This window comes from Juglans microcarpa x Juglans regia, chromosome 8S (genome assembly GCF_004785595.1).
Source record: "Juglans microcarpa x Juglans regia isolate MS1-56 chromosome 8S, Jm3101_v1.0, whole genome shotgun sequence".
In the NCBI taxonomy this organism is placed as follows: domain Eukaryota; kingdom Viridiplantae; phylum Streptophyta; class Magnoliopsida; order Fagales; family Juglandaceae; genus Juglans; species Juglans microcarpa x Juglans regia.
The window spans coordinates 1,358,326-1,381,839 of NC_054609.1; the positions used below are offsets into that span (position 1 = coordinate 1,358,326).

The 23,514-nt window shown below is 36.2% G+C and overlaps 2 protein-coding genes across 7 annotated transcripts in view; both read left to right on the forward strand.

The window, feature by feature from the left end:
• Positions 1-5,774, forward strand: part of LOC121244596 (serine/threonine-protein kinase STY46-like) — a 22,364-nt gene extending 16,590 nt beyond the window's left edge. Inside the window, exons 12-17 of one of the 6 annotated variants that reach the window (XM_041142739.1) lie at positions 851-1,012; positions 1,743-1,823; positions 3,931-3,981; positions 4,940-5,080; positions 5,214-5,291; positions 5,466-5,774. In XM_041142739.1, coding sequence (XP_040998673.1) covers positions 851-1,012; positions 1,743-1,823; positions 3,931-3,981; positions 4,940-5,080; positions 5,214-5,243 — 465 coding nt within the window. In that variant the 3' untranslated portion in view covers positions 5,244-5,291; positions 5,466-5,774. Of the gene's footprint in view, positions 1-850; positions 1,013-1,742; positions 1,824-2,114; positions 2,981-3,930; positions 3,982-4,939; positions 5,081-5,213; positions 5,292-5,465 lie in introns of those variants that run through there. The other 5 variants (XM_041142740.1, XM_041142741.1, XM_041142742.1 and 2 more) reach the window with 5 other exon arrangements.
• On the forward strand, positions 2,277-20,094 carry LOC121244597. The gene is made up of 4 exons (XM_041142743.1): positions 2,277-2,281; positions 6,500-6,508; positions 18,264-19,041; positions 19,799-20,094. The coding sequence occupies exons 3-4, from the start codon at positions 18,289-18,291 to the stop codon at positions 20,009-20,011; spliced, it is 966 nt and encodes a 321-aa protein (XP_040998677.1). The 5' UTR covers positions 2,277-2,281; positions 6,500-6,508; positions 18,264-18,288; the 3' UTR covers positions 20,012-20,094.
• Positions 20,095-23,514: the final 3,420 nt, after the last annotated feature.

Consider the following 23,514-nt stretch of genomic DNA (forward strand, 5'->3'; position numbering starts at 1 on the left):
ACTTTAATACATATGAAAATTGTTTCTGTACGGTATCAACTGTTATATTGTTGCGTGTGTAATCAATGACCTGAAATCTTTGGCTACTGTTTTGATTGGGTTGGACTTGTGCTGCTGGCGTATGAAATTTGATTTTCTGGACAAGTTTGTTTGTATGGTCCAAATGTATATTATATGTTTTAAAAATTCCAATTCACAAGCAACATTCAAATGCCAAAGTAGGTATTCTCATTCAATTTAAGCCAGTGAGAAAACTTCTCATAAACTCTCTGGTAACTTGATGTTGGTTATTTTTCCTCCAACCGTACGTTCAGTTCCACTGGTAAACGTCTTCAGTAATAAAATCTAGTAGTTGATTGCCTGTCAAAAAATTTAGCTAATGATACAAGGAATGATTATTTATATTCTGTTTGCAATCTATTGTCATGACTTATATTTTGTTAGGCGTTTGGCCTGAAAAGTCATGCATCCAGCCTTGTAATGATTAGTATAATTTAATAATAATAGAATCAACTTCTACGTCTCCACTATTATGATTATCAGTATTATTAGCATTTTGGTATGCGCCATTTTCCACTGGAAATCTCAGATCTTGCAATGAATTAAGTGAAGCTTGGTTGTCCCATGTACTTGGGCTAGGCCTATTATCACCAATAAAATTCTTATTTACTGATTAAAAAATAAATAAATTAAGTGAAGTTTGGTTGTTACCATGTTCACCCTCATATGTTATGACACTGTTGCTGATGTCATCTTGTTTATGATTTCTTGGGATAATGACTTGATAGAAACAGGTTGAAAGTGTTGATTTGTTATTGATTGTGCTCTCTAATTTTCATCTCTACTCCAGTCAGGTAAAGAGAGGCAAGGCTTTAGATCTTTTTTAAAAAAAAAATTTGTTTTTTTTGGTCTCAAGGTTGTTAAGGTGGCAGATTTTGGGGTTGCTCGATTCCAAACTCAAGGGGGAACAATGACAGCAGAGACGGGAACCTACAGATGGATGGCACCTGAGGTCAGTGATAATTAAGTTTGATATTACCTCTTTGTTTTTAAGCTTTTATTGTTAAAATATTGGGTCTAAATATCTGTGCTAGAGTTTTAGATCTTTGTAATGGATCCGATGATCAACTCTTAAGTCATTGTTTTAGCTGTCATGGAACTCATCTTTCGTCCCACTTAGATACCCTGACTTTCGATATGCTCCTGTCATGACATAGTTTCATGTTTTTCCTTGAATTACAATAAGCTTATGGATTCTGTATCTTACTTTTGGTCATCGGTCATCGATTATGGGGACCGTGCTGACCTGTCCACTCTACTCTGCTTCATTCACATGCATTTTAGGATTATTCCTAGAATGATATTAGCTTTTCAGCTCAAAATTGATATTTGTTAATTATTTGTGCCTTTTTCTGCGAACTAATGACAAGTCATGTCGTTAAGGGAAGGATGTTGGATACTCTTGATTCCCTTGAGATGCTGGCATGTTGCTTGCAAAAATATAGGCATGCTGTCTTTGCCGCAAATGCTCTGGTGGCAGAGCTGATGCCAGACCTTATCCAGTGCCAGTGAAATACTTATTTGGCTTGGTTTCATTTAGTACTGGAACAAACTGAACTTAATGTCAATGATTTTATATTCGTATGTTAGCACTCTTTATGTCCTTATATGCTATGCACGTGTCTGTGCTCGTTATTTACATCTCATTCTGCTGCTCATTTTCGTGTTTCTTTTTTCACAAGGTCATAAATCACCAGCCATATAATCAGAAAGCAGATGTATTCAGTTTTGCCATAGTCCTGTGGGAGCTAGTGACTGCCAAGGCATGTTCTATAGTTGCAAGAAGCCTCAACTTGCAATTTCTTCTTTTATATCCAAAAGAATTCAATTTCAGAAGAAAAACTCTCTTCTTACAACCATGGTGATTCATAGCTGTTGATTTTTCTTTTTTTTTTTTTTCGATTACACCAGTTTTGTTCTCATTCATCAAGGGTTATTCTAGTCAGTTTATGGTTGAAATGAAGGCTTTTGTAATAATGGTAAGAAGGAAGTTTGTCAGTTCTCCAAACAGTTGAGAGAAGTAAAGGGATCATGTGCTCAATTTCATTGGGCAGAATCAATATCAGCTGGTTTCATCCATAATGAAAGCTTTGCTCCAAGAAGAGGAGCAGCCGGAGTTCATCAAGTCCTCCCATGCTGGAAATAGAGCATATTTGGCTCAAAGATGCTCCATTAGTTATGGTTGTATTTGGTTTGGCCCTCGCAGAGTATGGTGGTGGAGGTCATTTCAGCTTTATAATTATTCTGGAAGGAAAGGATTTGGGGAAGAAATGAGAAAGGCCTCAATTTTTCTTCATTTGCATTTTGGTAATGGTATTAGAGCAGGACATGACATTACATACATTAACTCTATATTGTCTGGCTTGAATATTGTATCCTTGAAGAACCTTTTGAAAGGGATGACTGACATGGTAGAAGGTCAATCGTAAGCTGCTTGCTGCTAGGATTAGGGCAGTTCCTGCTGAGAAATCATGGGGTGTTTTGAGCACAAGAGGATTGTCAGCTTCATTTTCTGATTTGCAAATTGGAAGTTCCTTTACTCATCAACCAAGATTTGTGACGATTAAGGCTAGTTTGGAGATTGTGATACGAAGACCTCTAGTAATTCATTCCATATGGTAAGAAGCCAACTAAAAATTTTTAGAAAAGGGATAATTTTCCAAACAATGTGGACTCTATGCTAGAGATGTTGGAGGGGGATTAGATCTGAGCTTGGCTTCTCGAGGGGTGGCAAAGCTTGGGTGCTTTCTTAGCCCAAATCAATTGAGTTAAGAGATCCAAGCTCGTTGGACCATTTTTAGATTTAATGTGGGGCCCAAGATTGGAGCTAAATATGAAAGTTGGGTCATCTTCTAAGCCTACTTCCTTGGGTCATAAGGATTTTTCTTAATAATAAAGGGAAAGACCCATACAATGTGAACTGAGATATACTTATCAAACAAAAAAACAATGTGAACTGAGATATATTATCAAAGGGAAAGCCCTGTTGGATTCAGGTTTTCTTAACATGACCGGCCAAGGAGTATGAGTTTTAGACTAGATGTTGTGTTAATGAGAGATAATGACACAGCCAGTCTGCAATGGTATCCTGGTTGATGGTGGAAGTACGACGAAGATATGAGCTCATTTATAGCCAAAGATATGCCCCATGCCGGAAAGCTTACTCGCCATTGCAGCAGCACAGCCTGTTGGTAAGACTTGGTGGACCTGCATTAAACACGGTGTTTTTGAAGTCAAATATTTCTATAAAGCTATACATCCCCATACTAGCAATTCTTTTCCTTAGAAGAGTATTTGGCGGACCAAGGCTTGACAGAGAGTGGCTTTTTGTTTGGATGGTTGCTGGAAGATCCTCACTACGGATAATTTAGGGAGGAGTTATCTGTTGGTGATTGGTTGATATTGTATCAGTAAAAATAGTGGAGTATCTGTTGCTTCACTATGAGTTAGGTAGTGCTTTGTGGACTTATTTTTTTCTGTATTTATAGTAGATTAGGTCATGCCTTAATGAATAGTGGATCTCTCTTGGTGGGTTGGAAATGGTAGTTTGGCATCCCTCATTGTGAAGTTTTGTAAAACTGGTTGTCTTGTTTTACGTGAGAAAAAGAAATAATTGGAGCTTTGAAGATTGTGGGAAGTTTTTTGAGATCTCAAGGCTTTTTTCCTCAAAACAATTTATCTTTGGGTGGCTGCTTACATTTTTACCCATTTTTTGGGATTTTCTTCTTTTTCCTTTTTCTGTTTAGGCATCTCTCTTGTATACTTGATTTGCACTTTTTTTTCCAATAAAATTCTTATAAAAAAAGTAAGAGCAAAGAACGTTGTGCAAATCAAGATAAATTTTCATTCATGAAAATTTTTGTGTGGCAGGTTCCATATGATAGCATGACTCCACTACAAGCTGCCTTGGGTGTGAGACAGGTTTGCACATTTGTATTGACTTCTTTTAAATCGAACAGTTCATCCAATTTAAATTGAAAAATTCTACTCATCATTCTTACACCACACACCTCACATGATTTTTTATCTTTTTATTTTTTTTTCCCCTTAACAAGTATGTGATGTAGGGATGATGAGTAGAAGAACACAATTTAGTTTAGCAGGAATAAAACAAAAAACAAAAAATAAAAACAAGTGTGGTGTGTGAGATGATGAGTAGCAAAACTTTTTTGCACAAAAAAAGAAAATAAAAAACAGAGAGAAGTTAACCTTGATAACATGGCAAAATCTCATGGCTTCTGAAATGACACAAACTTTAGCGTGCCCCTCAAGGGTCTGTAGTAGGTATAAGTTATGTATGTGTAAAACAAGTTGGGCTGATTAAGATTTGGCAAATTATAATTTTTGAGTAACATTCAGGCTCTCTTCTGCATTGGTATCCATAAATATCGAGTCTAAAAGCACAGATATTTAAGTCGTTAGGTGGTTTATTAGCCCTTCGACAGTAGGACAAAATAAATTTGGATATACCTTTGTAGATGAGGTAAAAAAGTTAGAAGAAGAAAAAATTGTGTTAGATTTCTGCTTCTTGTTGGATAGCATGGAAACTTAACTACAATGGCAATTTAATGCCTCTTAAGAGTTTGTTATATGTGACAGAAGTGTTAGCATGTATGTTTAGGAAGTCGAAATTTATCTTACCTTTTAGTATTCTTACAAAGGCAAAACTACGAAGTGTTTTGTATCGAATTTTCCAAAACTGGATAGGTATATGAAAGGTTTGGTAAAAATTTTGTCATGTGTTCTGTAGTGGGGTTTATGACAATGGATTGGTAGAATTAAATGTTGTTTGGATATTTTTTTTTTTTGGGGTTTTGTGAAAGTTGAGCTTCTGAATTTACCTATACCTAAGATTTATGTTCTGTATTCAATTTATTAGGGACTCCGACCTGATCTTCCGAAGAATGCGCACCCCAACCTATTAGAATTAATGCAGAGATGTTGGGAAGCAGTTCCTGATAATAGGCCTTCCTTCTCCGAGATAACAGCTGAACTTGAAAATCTCCTTCAAGAAATTCAGGTACAATAACATCCACAACCCCCTCCCGGGGGACCAAAGAAAACCAACTCGAGCCACAACTGTGGTTCTCCTTTCCATACTCATTGAATAGAAAAGGAAAAAGAAATTGATCTTATTCTAATTGTCATTGCAGAAAACTTCGGAAGTAACAAACAGCAGTTGAACATTCCCATTACGCGATATTCAAAGCGGCTCATTTTTAGGCATTTGGGTGAGGAATTTTCTCTCTTTTCGTTTCTTTCCCCCTGATTTATGTTCTTCAGTTGCATACAAGGTTATTTTGTACAATGGAGTGACTGGAAAAATTCAGAAGGCTGTCCAATACAAATTCAGATTGACAATGGGAGAGAGTATCATAATCTCCATTTCAAATATACTTTTCCAGGGACTCCAAGTAACACCATGATAATCTTCACTGTGAAATTTGTTTCAAGCAAGGGTTATACTCTCGAGCAGATCTGGTATGGCTACCGCTCGAACAAATGCATACTTTATGTGATTGGTTCAGGTTTTCAATTATCACCCTTTCGATGGGTAAGCTTCGTTGTATCTTGAAAAACATGTAAAGTTGGTTAGTTCCTGTAGGATTCACCATCAGGAAACTCTGTACAAATGCAATGGTGGATTTTCTTCCCTTAATTAGGACTTACTTTTCCACCAAGTGATCACTAGCAAAATTAGGACCAACCAAATAGACTGTTGAGTTGCATGATGAGAATTGAATAAGCCTGGATCTTTATTTCTCAAAATGAAAGATGACAAACTGTGCACACGCAATTTACAAGGATTCGTGTACATTTTAAATAGAAACTTTACAAGCTCTATTCTAGGAAACTAGCTACAGTTATGACTTTATAAAATTAACATAATTAATTGCCAAGATATGATAACTGTTACAAGCTTGATTTTCGACTAGCTGGCAGATTTTTGATCCTTGGCTTGATTGGTGAAATCTTCCTTAATACCAGATTTTTGATCATTTGCTTGATTGGTGGAATCTTCCTTAATACGCCCCCGCAAGATGGGGCTGCCATCGGCAAGGTCAATCTTATTTCGCAATTGTTCCGTACGTTGCCTTGACAGTGGTTTTGTTAGAAGATCTGCAAGCTGATCCTATGTATTAACATGATGAACTTGGAGAGTTCATTTCTGAACCATATCGCGCACAAAGTGTAGATCAATTTGAATATGCTTCATGTGGGAGTGTTGGACTGGATTTAAACTCATCTGTGTGGCACCCAAATTATCACAAAGCAGCTTGGGTGTAGTGGAGAGAGGGTGACTGAGTTCTTTAAGCAATTGAAGTAGCCAAATGGTCTTAGAGGCGGCATTTGCAAGGGCTCTATACTCAGCCTTGGTAGATGATCTAGCAACTGCCCTCTGTTTTTTTGAGCTCCAAGAAATAGGATTTGTTCCAAGGAAACTTATGTAAGCAGAAGTTGAAGTTCTATCATCAAAGTTCTCTGCCCAATCCGCATCCGTGTAGGTTGTAAGGGTTGATAGACTGTTTTTTCTGATGTGAATGCCATGAAAAATTGTGTTTTTCAAGTAACGAATGAGCCTCTTTGCAGCTGTCCAGTGAGTTGTAGTGGGTTTATGCATGAACTGAGAGAGTTTATTCACTGCAAAGGAGATGTCTGGCCTTGTAAGAGAGATATTGAAGAGTACCTATAACACTCCTGAATTCGGTGCTATCAACTGAACTGGTGCCATCAATTAGTTTAAGGGCTGTGGTAGTTGACAATGGGGTGGAGACATCTTTAGCACCGAGCATGTTACTCTTGGACAGAATATCTCTAATGTACTTATGCTGAGACAAGAAGAGACCAGATTTTGTAGGTATAGCTTCCATGCCCAAAAAAAATGAAGCTATCCCATGTCTTTTAAGGAGAAACATTGTCCAAGTTTTGCAATTATGGAATCAACAAATTGATGATCATTTCCAGTTATGACCAGGTCATCCACATATACCAACAGAAAACATGTAATAGAGCTGGTTTTGTATATAAAGAGGGAAGAATCTGCCTTAGAATTCACAAATCCAAGCTCTATGATGGTGTTTTTGAGAGCCGAATACCAGGCTCTTGGTGCTTGTTTTAGGCCATAAATGGCCTTGCGTAAGTGACAAACATGATTAGGCTTAGACATGTTCTTGAAGCCCAGAGGTTGAACCATGTAAACATTTTTAGTCAACATTTCATGCATTGTTGGCATCAAGTTGTCTTAAAATCCACCCTTGCATAACAGCAATAGAAAGAACAGTTCTTATGGTTACTGGTTTTACAATTGGACTAAATTTCTCCTTGTAATCCAAGTTAGGGCGTTGGTTGTACCCTTTGGCAACAAGCCGTGCTTTGAATCGATCAACAAACCCATCAGCTTTTCTCTTGACATGGAAAACCCATTTACAGCCCACTGGTTTGTAGTGTGTAAGAGGTGGTACTAATTCCCACGTACCATGACTCATCAAGGCCGTGAGTTCTTCAGACATAGCATGTCTCCATTTTGGATCACGGAGTGCGTGAGTCACACAGGTTGGTTCAATGGTGGGTGGAATGGGATGTTTGGTGACTGAGTTTAACTGTTTCCGTTTGTGGATATTGTTCATGGACCGCGTGGTCATTGTGTGGGTTTGGATTATCACAGGAGGCGGATTGTTAACTACTGACTCGTTGAGAGTTTCACAAGGATTTGGTGTACTCGTGGGTAGCGATTGCATAGAGTGAGTAGACTCACTCATGCATGACTCGTGTGGTGCGAAGGAAGAACAGGAATGCAAATTTGTGAAATGTTGAGAATAAAAATTAAGGCTATTACTTGAAGATGCACAAGAAGACGATGTGCACTCGGTCTGCACTAGCGGCGGTCGCGACAGGGGCAGCGTCGAGATGGGCAGCGTAGAGGGCAAGGATTCGGTTGCTGGTGACTTGGGACTTGAGGGGGCTGCGAGTTTCACCGAAGATTACATGCCGAGAAAAATAAATTTGGTTTGTGTGGAGATCAAGGCATCTGAAGGCATTTTGAGTTTGGGAATAGCCCGCGAACAGGCACGGTAGTGATTTGGGCTGGAGTTTATTTGAGTTATAGGGCCGGGTTAGGGGAAAAACATAGACATCCAAATTTTCTTAACTTGAGATAATTTGGACGTTATTGAAATAAGGCTTCAAATAGTGATTTATTGTTCAACAATGACGTTGGCTGTCGATTAATGAGATAAATAGCCGTTTGGAAAGCATGGGGCCAATAAGACAAGGGTAGAGAAGCATCTTGTAATAAGGTTAAACTGGTTTCAACAAGATGACGATGACGATGCTCGGAGACACCATTTTGTTGTGGGGTATGAGGGGCGGTGGTATAGTGGCTTATTCCATGAATTGAAAAATATTTTTGAGTGCCACAAATTCACTACCATTATCGGAATAAAGGCATTTGATTTTTCTTGGAAAACGATTTTCCACGAGGTGTTTAAATTGGGAAAAAATGGTACTTACGTCATATTTGTTTGTTAAAGGATAGAACCACATATATTTGGTAAAATGGTCAACCAAAATCAAGTAATATTTTGGAACCATCAAGACCATTTATATGTGCGGGACCCCAAACATCGGTGTAGATGAGATCAAGCGGTGCATTGCTTTTTAAACTTGTGGAACCAAATGGTTGTTGATGGGCTTTATTCATTGAACATGAAGTACAAATGTGAGACACTTGGGTCTTTTTTTATTGGAAGAGAAAAAGATTTGATAAGATAGTGGATAATTTTTTGAGATGGATGTCCAAGCCGCTTGTGCCACCCATCAATCGATGTTTGCTCATGCACATTTGCAACCATTTTGGAGGGAGAGTCCACCAGTGAGTCCGGAAGCATGTAAACACCATTTTCACATGCACCTTTGAGTAAATCGCCCCCGTGGTCTGATCCTTGACAAAAAAAAAAAAGTTGGATGAAATTCAAGAAAAACTTTATTTTAAGTTGTAAAGTGATGGACATAAATTAAATTTTTATGGATACTGGGAACACAAAGTGTATCATTTAAATGAAATGTGCGTGATGGTGATTGAAAATCCAAAGAACCAATGTGTGAAACACGCAAACCTGAATCGTCACCAATTACAACTTCATCTGTCCCATCATACTCGGAATGCAATGAAAGATTAGCCAAATCACCCGTAATATTATGTGAAACAGCAGAATCAATGAGCCACTTAGTATCATTCTTTGGAGAGGTGGAACCACAATTTGCAGTAGCTTCGGAAAAAATCACTCGCGGACACTGCTTTGTAATGTGACCCAGTTGGTCACAAATTTGACATTTTGGCTGGAAACGTCGCTGCCCATTGAACTTGCCCGAGTTGTTGGGCTTCTTGCTATCACGGGGCCCATTGTGCAGGCGAGATTGACCCGAAGGCCCCTTAGAATATTGAGACTTGTTGGAACTCCGAAAGGAGTTACCTTTGTTTCCAGAAGATGAAGACGAACCTGGATGTCGGTTCGTATAGTTCGCCGTAGCTAGCAACTGCTATATGGAGAGTTCGAGATGGCGCAGATATGCCTCATGGCCCACGAGGAGATCATGAAGTTCCTCAAAAGTGAGCGATTTTTCCTGTGCTCTAATCGGTGCCGCGATCTCCCGATAATCTGAACCAAGGCCATTGAGGATGTATAAAGTGAGATCATCATCTGAAATGGGATGATCTATGAGAGCGATTTCATCAGCAAGGGACTTCACGGTGTGCAGGTATTCCTGAATGGTCTGATTGCCTCGCTTGATTAATGTAATTTCCTCTTTGAGTTGCATTGCCCTAGATCGAGATTTGCTAGCATAGAGAATATTTAATTTCTGCCAAGCTTCCTTAGAAGTTTTGGCAATTGAAATGAGGGGAGTGATGGTTGATGCGGTAGAGGCGAGGATAGCACTTAGGATAAGTTTATCCTGCCTTACCCAATGGGTTTTTTGAAGAGAGGATGTGAGGGTGTCGGCTTGATGGGGGCAAGGTTTATCTCCGGTGACATAGTCAAGAAGATTGTACCCAATTAGAAGTGCTTCGAATTGGGCACGCCACTGTGGGAAGGTTGAGGGAGTAAGTTTGTCATTGATTTGTGTAGATATGTTAGTGCAATCAAGGGGATATCTGTGGGGGAGGAAGGGTTCTGAGTGGGATTTGAGGATATGGGGATCGAATTCTCATGAGATGATGGCTCTATTGATACCATGATGAGAATTAAATAAGACTGAATATTTATTTCTCAAAATGAAAGATGACAAACTGTGCACACACAATTTACAAGGATTCGTGTACATTTTAAATAAAAACTTTACAAGCTCTATTCTAGGAAACTAGCTACAGTTATGAATTTACAAAATTAACAGAATTAATTGCCAAGATATGATAATTGTTACAAGCTTGATTTTCGGCTAGCTGGCAGATTTTTTATCCTTGGCTTGATTGGTGAAATCTTCCTTAATACCAGAATTTTGATCATTTGCTTGATTGGTGGAATCTTCCTTAATATTGCATAGTTTTTACATATGAATTTATCTTTAGTCATGCAGCGGTCATTGTTGATTCACAATTTCTTGAAAAAACCTAGTTGAGCTAGTTGCTGTGATAGCCCTTTATGCTGTCTGGCTAACAAGAAGCAAAGCCGACCATGAGCAGCGCCAGTCTACTGGTGGTAACAAAACCTGGTTGAGAACATCTACTAACCATCAGCCTAAGTCAGTTTGATGACATTACTGTTCCTGTTTTTTGTATGAATCAGATATCAATTTAACCACATAAAAGTACAGAGAAATGTAAACAACATATAACTTTCAAACTTGTTCAACCCAGAGAGCTTTAGAGATGCTAGATTCCATTACATTGGCTATCTTTATCTAGACCAATAGGCTTAGAATCTCCTTTTACCATCCTGTATTGGTTCTTTAGTTCCTCTCAGTGAGAAATAGGTTGGAAAGAAAATTATGGAAATAAGAAAAATTCACTTTTTTTTTTTTTTTTCAAAATAAGTTGGATTAAGAGGCAAAGATCATCTTTTGAAATTCTTTATTTCTTATTAAAACCAACCTCTTCATTTCCTCTCCTTTTACTTTGTTATTTTAATAAAAAGATTCACAATATCTCGTCTTCTTTTTGTCAATATTCTTTCCTCATCTTTTATCATATGTTTTTTTCTTCAGCTACTGTCCTGCAAATGCTTTAGAAGCAATTTTAGACGTTTTCTCCGTTTCCTTTTTGGGTGTTCCATTAAGCCAATCTCAAGTAATTTCTTTTTGTGCCGTTGGATCGTAAAATGTGGGAACACCTCGGCTAGTTACAAGAGATTTTGTATCTCAAGTACTTTTTTACCAAATTTTAGTTACTGAAGAGGGAGAAAAATAAACGCATGAAGTGCATCTCACAATATCTATAAGAGAAATATTTTAGCCACAAAAGAATTATATAAAAATAAACTTATAAACTTATGTAGCTTGATGCAATACGTCATATTGTAAAGTTATTTTTATTGTAAATCAGATCTAACAGATCGCATAAAGTCACATTAATTTATAAGTTTATTTTTGTATACTCTCTTTATATATGTAGCACTTTCCATATATTTTTAAATTCTAAATCTTAAAATTCAGGAAAAAAAAAATCTAGACTTTCCATCAAATATTAGTAATTATTTATGCCAAGTTCATCGAGATACTTCCTCATTCTTTTCTTCTTTTTCGTAATATCATGTGGGTGTCGGACTAAAAGACCATTCGATGGAAAATCGTGGGACCCGTTTTCACATGATCATAATTGAAGATCAGTTGTGCCTAATCTAATTGTGCATGCTTCATCCACAAATTCTATGACATGTCCCATGTGATAGTTATAGCTCTAAAAAAATCTCTTTCATTTGTTAGTCTGAAAATTAATTTTCGTAGGGTATACCTACGGATTCATGACTTCCCAACCATTGCTGAATGCTGATTGGAAAGGCTATCGAACCATGATCCACTATAATTTTATCTTAAATATTTTTTTTTTATTGACACCGAGTGTCTGAGAATAAAAATTCTGATTAATTTTATAAGTACTTATCAGATAATTCAATAGAAAATTTTTTCAGTCTAATGGTCCCTAAAGTTTGTTCACATATAAGAGAATTTGAACCTTAGACTTTGAGGATATATATAGCTAAAATTAAAGTCTTTACTACATTGAGAGCCAATCCCTTGAAATTTCTCAAATAATTTTAAATTTGGAGAGAAATAAATATAACATGCAAACGACATTTAAAAAAAAATCGAAACAAGAAATTACATATATAAAAAAAAAAATTATTTTTAACAAGAAATTGTAGTAAATCCTCATCCATTTAACATTCCACATACGGAAACTTCACTTCAACTACCTATCCTCCAATCCTCACCTAACACTTGATCGGAATATCGTTGGTGTGTTTGAATTTCATCCATCAGTTTTAGAGCATTGACTTCATGAGGTTTTTACAATGAATTGTATCAGATTTTGAGAATCTCACCAAACTAGATTAATTACTCAACGTGGCAAGATATATGATGGTCCGGTGCTGTCACTATATATATATATATATATATATATATATATATATTTGAATAATGCTTGTCTGCATAAAACTTAATTTCCTGTTGTTGACCCTAGTTTTCTGCTTTTTTTTTTTTTAGTTCTAAATTAGTAGATATGATATTTTATAATGGGTTTTCTTAGTGAGGCTTAGAATTCGGAGGATTAAGGCAATTCGGTCTGCCGAGCATATGGCGGAAAGCCAGTACCGAGTTCTATATTTTGACCCTGATTATCCGATTAGTGTCTAATTTACACCAAACGTAGAGCAGCCTGTATATAATGTTCTTGTTAGTGCTTGACAGCTATCAATCAAATTAATTAAGAGAAAAAAAAAAAAAAAAAGAAACAAACACAAGAGATGGCAGTACAACTGAAATATTCTTGTACTGAACGTTGTCGACAAGAGATCAAAAGCTGAGAGAGAGGAAAAAAAAAAAGGAAGAAGAAAAGATAGAAAGAAAGAGAGAGAGAGAAAAGATGAACCAGCACTTTAATATTACAGTAATAAAAAATCATTTCTATCAATTATTATTTATTATTTTACATCTCATATTTTATAAAAAATATTCTCATATCCTATAAAAAATATATTTATATCTTATAAAAAATATTTCATATTTTATAAAAAAATTATAAATGTAGAGTATAAAAATAAATAATAATTTATACATAATAAACCGATCCTTACAATCATATTAGATACAGATATAAAATGTGTAATTAATTTCTCACACTTTCGCTGAGGAAAAGTAGAATCCAACGTGAAATAGTTTGTTTTTTCATGTAAATCTGCAAATTTTCCGTACTTTTTCTCAAAAGAAATATACTATATTTTAAAAAGAGTAACACCGCTTGATATTATCGATAGTTATAAAAATAATTTTATTTTTAATTTTTTATTCACATTTTTTTAATATATTTAAAAAATAAAAAAATATATATCAATATATTTAAAATCATTTTCTTTATTATTAGATAAAAAAAAAATCGAACGATAAGATTTGAGCAGTATAGTAGATTTTTTTTTTAAAAAATATATAAATCATTTCCCTTAATTACCTTATTGTTATAATACTGATCAAAATATCAATCATGCACGACTGCTGCCGTCGTGAGCAGTAAATTTCGCAGTAAGTTGCTAAGCAGTACTGGTTTGTTGGGGGAGGAAAAGTTGTCTCTGAAAGCAAAGTAACGAGTTTTGATGGAGGCAGCCAAGCCATGGAAGAGTCAATTCTTTCGTCTTCTTGGATAAATACAACCTTGAAAGGTAAGTGCTGTACAATTATGATCCGTTGATTCAATAAAAAAATCACTCTCTCTTAGGCATTGACTATTGCAGTACTAGCAGGCCTGGATGAAAAATAGTTTCGAGCTTGATAGTTGGTATGATCAGCTAGCTAGCTAGCTGTATTCCACCCAAGAGGAATCTGATCAATTATAGCATCTCAATCATTATTCAATAAATTTAACTTTTAACTAATTTACCGAGGATGCTCTGATGCATGCAGTTTAACGATAATTGCTTGGAAAAATTCCAGGGATTGACCAGATACTAGAAAAGCTGTTTGGCTGTTTAGATGAATAATTAGCCAATTCATGCATGCATGCATTGTCCTTTGTCAGGCGGCAATCCAGTAATTAAAAGTGATTCGAATCTTGACTAGTGTTAATGGACTTGACCCAAATGAACATGCAATAATGGCCATGATCTTTAAATCATAATATTAAAAGAAGAATGATTTTTATAATTATAAAATACGTAAGTATCATTTACTTAATTTAAAAAAAGAATATATGTAAAATTTATATAAAAAAATTAATTTTTTAATAATAAACTTCATTCTTTTTTAAAAAGAATATACGATATTTACATAATTCATGACTGTATCTAATATTACTCATATCCCTATAAACCTCTTAAAAAACTTTCATCAAATAGGGCGTACAATCCTTGGTTTGGAATGCAAGCGAGATATTATATATAGGTTATTACTTTTTATTAATTTGGTATATAATTTAACTTTTTTTGCTTTGTCCTTTTCTTTTCTTTTCTTCTTTCTCTCCCCAATTTAATCTAATTGGTGACCCCATTTGCATGAATTAATTGTGGCAGTTTTTCTATGTGATTTCACTTACGTGTTGGTGAAGAAGACAGTGAGTTAATTTTATTGACAGGAAGGATCAGTGCAGACCTGCCATTGGATGAGACACTCGTATATATAGAGGAATCCAATGAAACAAAAAATGTATTGTAAATGGATTTTGAAACCATATACTCAGATGGATTTCATTAAAAGACAAACTAATTAACACCAGCTTGATAAAATGTTAATGGCTAGGGGCCGGGCCGGCTACAAGAAAAACGAAAAAAAAAAGATAGATATCATTAAGGAGTTAAACCTAGCTAGAACTGTTCTTTACTCGTCAATGAATTCGCTAGTAGGCAGAGAGAGATCAGAATGATTGGAATCTACTTTCTCAATAATTCAACTAATCTGTTCATTGACGACTATATATATATATATATATATATATATATATATATTAATAGGAAAATTTTCTTTTTCCACGAACCTAAACAAGTAATAAATGATTTAGCCTTTTGTTTTTTACTTGTTTAGGTTCGTGGAAAAAGAAAATTTTCATATATATATATATATATATATATATATAATATATATAGAGTTAAAAAAGACCTACAAACGGCGCTATCCATTTAGATAGCTAGCCATATATGTTTCGTTAGTGATGTTTGTGACATGTTTCTGTCGTCTAATTACCCCACATATAATATAGTATATCATGAGCTAAAACATGATCCACTTTCATATATATATATATATATATATATATATATATATATATATATAGAGTAGTGCTACATATATTTATAATTTTTACTTATATTTTTATTTACAAAACTCATTTTGTCAGTTTTATTTTCAAATTCAAATTTTGAATATCAAATTTCATTACTTCCAGTATATTAATGACTGACACGTGGAAAAATAAGTTTTTTGTAAGTTTTCCTTAAGTACAAATAACATTTTTCATATATATATATATATATTTTTGGTTATTGACATTCTAAAAATTTCTTGATCATTATTATTAACCTTGTCTATTGATCTCACCTTTACTATTATATATGCAATAGACAATATTGACCAAGTTAGTAAATTCATTTACTACGTACTGACATTTTCTTTTGATTATGTTAATAATAATATTGATGATATATAGTAGTAAGAGATTTATATTAATTACAATAATGAATTTACGTAGGCGTACGTAGACATATTAATTGCCCCACCACTTGATTATTAATATTCGATAGTCCATGCACAGCTGCAGGGAATTAAACTCATGATCGATAGCTCCCCACTCATGCATGTGGTACTGTATGATCTCACCCTAACCTTAATATATATATAATATTATATGTATATATAGCTAGCAAGCTTTATCCATGTCAACATCATTATATCATTTTCTAAATATGTTTAGGTAAAGTCAGAAATCAAAACGCATCTTTCTTCATATTCACCATATATAGTGATGATGACATTAATGTATCGATCTCCACGCATGCGCTAGCATAACAATATTAACCCTTCAATTAGCTAGCTAGATTGATATATGGCCGCCTCATCAAGTAGTACTACTACTCCTCGATCAGCTTATCATGATCGATCCCTGCATGCATGCATGCACTCGATCATGAACGTCAATCACAAGGTTCATGCATGATAAGATTAATTAATATATACTACTCATATATTGCATGGTTTATTCGTTAGATCTATATTTAATATTTCTACTTTTATGGATTTTTATTTTATTTTATTTATTTTTTCATATAATCAGAACCAGAAGAAAAGAAAAAGAAGAGCTAGCTAGAATAGTAATACTATGAGATCGAGCGTTCCCTTTTTGGGAGGCCAGGCTTTTTTTTATTTTATTTTATTTTTTATTTTTTCTTAATTTTTCCATAGCCTAGTGGGCGCGGGGGTCCATACCTCTAAGCATACTAATAACATATCTATCGGGTGGAATCTTTGAATCTTCAACTATTGTTTTTAAATTATTCAATGGTACGAATTTTACCATGCATACAGCTTGCATTTAAACACTGAGAAATTAATTCAAAGTTTGAATATTATATATATGTGCTAAACATGATGTCTAAGCTGATATGAATTCAAAATACTAAATATTGCTGATGATGATGATCATCATGCATGTAGCAAAGTACGTAATACAATATTTTAATTAGTAAATTGATGAATAACTCATTAATAAGTTTAATTTTTTCTCTTCTTCATATATATAATGATTAATTAATTATATATATATATATCAATAATTAAGTATTTTGCTGAATAATTTTGTTTCAAAATAAGCCTAGCTACCCCTAGAGCTTAATTAAGTACTATATAGTGATATTGGATAATATATATATATATAATATATTTTCTCTCCGCATAATCGTTTGTTATATAATTAAAATAAAATTAAAAGTATACCAAAAACATTTTAAATGGTTTTCTCACATGAGGTGTTATGATGAGATATCTCAAACAAGTGGATGAAAAAAAAAGAGAAGTCTTGTCCACTTCAGGTACTGATCGCAGTCGCTGGGCCCATGACTTAATTCCTTCACATGATGTCTTTATTATTATTATGAAGAGTACGCAGTTGGTCTGACTGTAAAGGCTCACTATTTCCAATTCCTTCGTATGTCAGTGTCACCATTAATGTTGTTTCGTTGCATGCAGTTTGTAACGTAATCAAATATGGAATTCGAATTAAAGGACTTAAACATTAATGGAGCTAACAAAAGCAAGGCCGGGAATATATCAAATTATATATATGTCCGCCATTGAAGAACATAAATGATTAAGCAAGAAGTACCGCTAGCTTCAACTAAAGTGCAATGATCTCGATGATCTGCATGATAATTGAGAGATTCCTTGTCGACCTGGCCTGTTCTTTCTCATGTGACGCGGCTTTCGATTTTGTTGCATGCATGGGAAAAGCCATGCATACATGCATAAACAAATTAAGAGGGGCCAAAAGTTAACGTGTCCCACCCACTCGCATCCTTCATGATCATTACGAAGGACAAAGAGAAACGGACACGATTAAATAATACATGACAATGATGCATGGGCAAATAATATTAGATAAACGTGTTTATTTTATTGCTTATCGATCGACCTCCGCGTTTGCATAATGGCCGAAATTCCTAAAGTACATGAACATAATAGGAATAAATATTACACTGACCACTCCTTGCTACATACACTCAACATCATGAACAAACCTTAACAGCACAAAATCAAACAATACATCAAAGCCGGAGCTCTTCGGCGTCCTTCTTCGTATATAAGCCTCTTCATGCAAGCCTTCCTTTATTTTGTCTTTCCCTGCAAGAAAATGTTTGGTTTATGTCATTGGTCAATTTGCTTCATAAAACATTGATAAAACGTAAGTAGAGAAATAATACTTAACAACTTTTCTAAGGACTAGTTAGCTAGATAGTATGATCTATTGCTACAATGGAACTGCAATTAATCGAATGTTATGAAAAATTAAGAAATGTGTGCATTAAGAAGCTTACCATGATGTTATCAGAGCTACTCTCTAGTAGTGGTGTGGAGGAGGGGGTGATGCATAGATGTATGGGTGTGTTGGTGGCTTGTGTACAGGAGGAGGAGGAGGAGGAGACTTGTACACATATGGTGGATGGTGGGGCTCCTTGGGAGGTGGTGGAGGGGGAGATTTGTACACGTAAGGTGGATGGTATGGCTTGGTGGGTGGTGGTGGTGGTGGAGGAGACTTATAAACGTAGGGTGGATGGTATGGCTTGGTGGGTGGTGGTGGTGGTGGTGGGGACTTGTAAACGTAGGGAGGATGGTATGGCTTGGTGGGTGGTGGTGGTGGTGGAGGGGACTTGTAAACGTAGGGAGGATGGTATGGCTTGGTGGGTGGTGGTGGTGGTGGTGGAGACTTGTAAACGTAGGGTGGATGGTAGGGCTTTGTGGGAGGTGGTGGTGGTGGAGGGGACTTGTAAACGTAGGGTGGATGGTAGGGCTTGGTGGGTGGTGGTGGTGGTGGAGACTTGTAAACGTAGGGTGGATGGTAGGGCTTTGTGGGAGGTGGTGGTGGAGGAGGGGACTTGTAAACGTAGGGTGGATGGTAGGGCTTTGTGGGAGGCGGTGGTGGGGGAGACTTGTACACGTAGGGTGGATGGTAGGGCTTCTTTGGTGGCGGTGGTGGAGGAGACTTGTATACATATGGTGGGTGGTAGGGCTTCTTTGGTGGCGGTGGTGGGGGAGACTTATACACATATGGTGGATGGTAGGGCTTCGTGGGTGGGGGAGGAGGGGTGACTTGTACACGTATGGTGGGTGGTAAGGCTTCTTAGGTGGAGGTGGAGGAGGTGACTTGTACACGTATGGTGGGTGGTAAGGCTTCTTAGGTGGTGGTGGTGGGGGAGACTTGTACACATAGGGTGGATGGTGGGGCTTCTTCGGCGGGGGTGGTGGAGGAGACTTGTACACGTATGGTGGATGATGTGGCTTCTTCGGCGGCGGTGGAGGAGGAGACTTGTACACGTATGGTGGATGGTACGGCTTCTTTGGCGGCGGTGGAGGAGGAGACTTGTACACGTAAGGTGGGTGGTAGGGCTTCTTTGGTGGTGGTGGTGGAGGAGACTTGTACACGTATGGTGGGTGGTAGGGCTTCTTGGGTGGTGGTGGTGGAGGAGACTTGTACACGTATGGTGGGTGGTAGGGCTTCTTGGGTGGTGGTGGTGGAGGAGACTTGTACACGTATGGTGGGTGGTAGGGCTTCTTAGGTGGTGGTGGTGGGGGAGACTTGTACACGTATGGTGGATGGTAGGGTTTCTTAGGTGGTGATGGTGGGGGAGACTTGTACACGTATGGTGGATGATGTGGCTTCTTTGGCGGTGGTGGAGGAGGAGACTTGTACACGTATGGTGGATGATGTGGCTTCTTTGGCGGTGGTGGAGGAGGAGACTTGTATACATAGGGTGGATGGTACGGCGTCTTGGGGGTGGTGGTGGTGGTGGAGACTTGTACACATAGGGTGGATGGTGGGGTTTTTTAGGTGGTGGTGGTGGTGGAGACTTGTAGACGTAAGGTGGATGGTATGGTTTCACCGGCGGAGGAGGAGGAGGAGGAGACTTGTACACATAAGGTGGATGGTATGGTTTCACCGGCGGAGGAGGAGGAGGAGGAGGAGACTTGTACTCATAGTGCTCCTTTGGAGGTGGAGGAGATGAGTACGGGTAGTTTGCAGAGGTTTCAGACGGCAAGCTGAGAGAGACTAATGCAACAAAAAGAGTGAGAATGAGAGAGGTCGTCACTCGAGACCCCATTTTTCCCATCTTCACTGCGAATGGGGGTTTCAGTTCTGCTTCTAAGCAACTCATTCAGTCGCTTTATATAGCTTTTATCTTTACCAAGGGACAGTACTTTCTTATCTTTTGAAAATTACCTCATAAATAGTATTTAATCTTTCTAGGAAAACAATAGAAAAGTCAGTCTGTCTAATATTGCTCCGGACTACGTTATTGTACTAGAATGTCTATGATTGATATATAAATTATTATCAGTTGCGAAACCGTCAATTATGATTTTGAGTACTCTTTAATAATTTGGACCCAAAAACATTTATTTAAGCAAACCGCCATAATTGTTTTGACAATTTTCCATAAGTGTTTAAAGGGTGGCTCTACAGCTATGTTGGGTTGGGAATCCTGTTAGCGTATTTGAGGTTTTTTTTTTTTTTTTTTTTTTTCGCATGTATTTTTTTAATACTTGTATATATTTTTTAAAAAAATAAAAAATTTATAACATCATTAAATATTTTTTTAATCACTAAGTAAAAATGTTAAAAAAATTCAAGCAGTAGCTCTCTGCAGGATAACCAGCATTTTCTGTATTTAAAACTATGAAAATTTATTCACCACCTTAATATTTATGTTCTTAATAGGCGATATATCATACCCAAACTCGCAATTTATTTCGAAGCAATGCTATATTTTTCTGAAAAGAAAAATGAATTGTCGAAAAAAGAGAAGCTTCAAGAATGGATCCACAAACTTATAATTAATGAGCTAATTAGGAGGGGACTTTATCTTAAAAGTTAAAAAATCAACTTGGACTTTTGTGTTTTATATATATATATATAAATCGCAATTCATTTCGAAGCAATGCTATATTTTTCTACAAAAAAAAAAAAAAAAATGAATTGTCGAAAAAAGAGAAGCTTCAAGAATGGATCCACAAACTTATAATTAATGAGCTAATTAGGAGGGGACTTTATCTTAAAAGTTAAAAAATCAACTTGGACTTTTGTGTTTTATATATATATATATAAATCGCAATTCATTTCGAAGCAATGCTATATTTTTCTACAAAAAAAAAAAAAAAAATGAATTGTCGAAAAAAGAGAAGCTTCGAGAATGGATCCACAAACTTATAATTAATGAGCTAAGGAGGGGACTTTATCTTAAAAGTGAAAAAATCAACTTGGACTTTTGTGTTATATATATATATATATTTATATATATATATAAGTGAGTTGTCATAAAATAAAAATTTAATTCACCTCTGAATAAAAATAAAAAATAAAAAACAGAGAGAAAAGTAAAAGGAAATAAAATATATATAGTACATGCGGCTCACGTTCCAATGAATTGTCTTTGATGTTTAGAGCAATGTAATGGAAGTGGGCTCCTGGGTAGATTTTTGATGCATATAATAGGTTGCAAGCTAAGCAGGGAATAAAGTATTAATGGCGTGAACCTTTTGAACTTTGGCTTTTCTACTGCAATAATTCAAAGCATCATGCATCAATTCTTTTTATATGTAATTTTCGATCCATAAATAACTTCTTTTTTTCGTTTTTTTTGTTCTTTTGTTGGGTAAGTAATCAAATCCGTAGATCAAAGCCGGCCTCCCAAACGACGGATGTACGTGGCTGCCTAACTTTCCATTATTTTTTGGGCACAAGGACCCCGGCGGCGCGACTTCTAACTCTCTCTCTCTCTCTCTCTCTCTCTCCCCCATTAATCTGATCGACTGTGTCATTTTCATGATATTGTGTATGCATGCATGGCTGTAACTCAATTCTGCGGGCGCATGCAGTAATGATCTGCAGGATACAAATTATTATAAGTGCCCGTTTGCTTTTTCTCGTTTCAGCTTTCACTTTCTTTAATGTTTTCCTAATGTTTAAAAATGATTACCATCATGAACAGATTAATATCGTATATATCTGCAGGTTTATTTTTCTTTCTTTTTTTCCAACTCGATCGTTAAAGTCCATTGCCTAAAATTACATGATATCAAAATTTGCGGCCACGAAACTTGGAAACGAATGCACCGGGATCGGACATGCACATATATACATGATTATAAGGTTGGAAAGTTTGAAAAGAAGAACTAATTTCAATAATTAAACCTAGAAAACAAAGTAATTCAGCAAATTCTAACTGCTGACCAGCTGTGTTCGATGCTGACGGCCTTTAATTATATTTTGGTTGATTGACTGAAGAAAAAGATGATATCGATCGAGAGATAGCTACTGTAATATTATTATAAACAGTAAGATCAGCTAGCGAGCTAGCTCCAATGGATGCCATAATAAGGTACTGCATTTTTTATTGCTAGATTATTCTTTCACACGTAGACAGACATGCAATCATGGGCTTGTAAATGCATGATGTCGGTCTCATTAAGATAATGAAGTAAAAATCCTTATAAATAATCGAACTAAAACGTAGAAAAATGGGTAATTTAAGGGCGGCAGCAAGTAGAGTAAAGAAGACTTCACCATCATATATAGGCTAGTACTGGTCGTACGTTTTGCATGTAGCCTTTGCACGTGGCATTGATCTTTGGTTTGTTCCTCTTGATCTCGCGCGCTGGTCTATATGTTCCAGAAAGGAGTAGGTAAAGACTGGATCAAGGAAGTTATCCTTTTCAGTAAAAGAATGTAACTTGATCTTTGACCGTTCGATCGACTTTCGATCCGAATCTGCAGACAGAATCGGAAAAGTCTTGTGACAATTATATACCAAACATCACGATACTTTTATTGTCTTTTTTTTTGGCATATATACATACATATATATATATTAATATATATATATTCGAGCTTCACCTAATCTTGGACATCCCACATTGAAATTTATACAATTTTCAGTAGGCCTTGCCATCATCATGCCAGCAAACTCAAGAAGCAAATACTGTCTGCATCTAGATCGATGGATCAGTAGTTCATATTTTTATAATTATTGAAAAACAAAAGGAACGAACCAGGATTAACCAAATTAAAGTAAATGGACATGGCATGTTGGAAATAAATAAAACCCTCTTGTTGAAAACTCAAAATCTGAAAACTTTTGCAGGGTAGGTGGCATCTGCACTGGGAAGTGATGATTAATTGGTCTAGATCATCGATCCACGTTCTCAGAGGCTGGCCGCCTGATCATCATGACCAAGAGCTGGAAGGGGATTAAATATTTTCGTTTGTTTTTTACAGATCATGTGTCGACGTTGAAATATTGGCAATGCATGACCGGAAATACAGTGATAATTGATCGTTCAATGTCACAAGTTTCATATCGTTAGGTTTAATGTCTGTCCCTACAAAGCATTACGAGTGTCTGTCTGTATGCGTGAATGTCTTTTGGCTTTGGTCTTGGAATACCAAAATATCGCTACACAACATAAGACATTATTGAATTATCATGTACTTGTTTTTCCATGAATCTTATCTTAATTTTAGACCATATGCATCATACAACCTCACTC

Excerpts from the sequence above, each read along its gene's own strand:
- LOC121244597 (XM_041142743.1), top strand. The coding sequence starts at position 18,289 with ATGATGTTATCAGAGCTACTCTCTAGTAGTGGTGTGGAGGAGGGGGTG. Across the intron at positions 19,042-19,798 it reads TGGATGGTAGGGCTTCGTGG|GTGGTGGTGGTGGTGGAGAC; the intron begins GTGGGGGAGGAG and ends GGGGTTTTTTAG.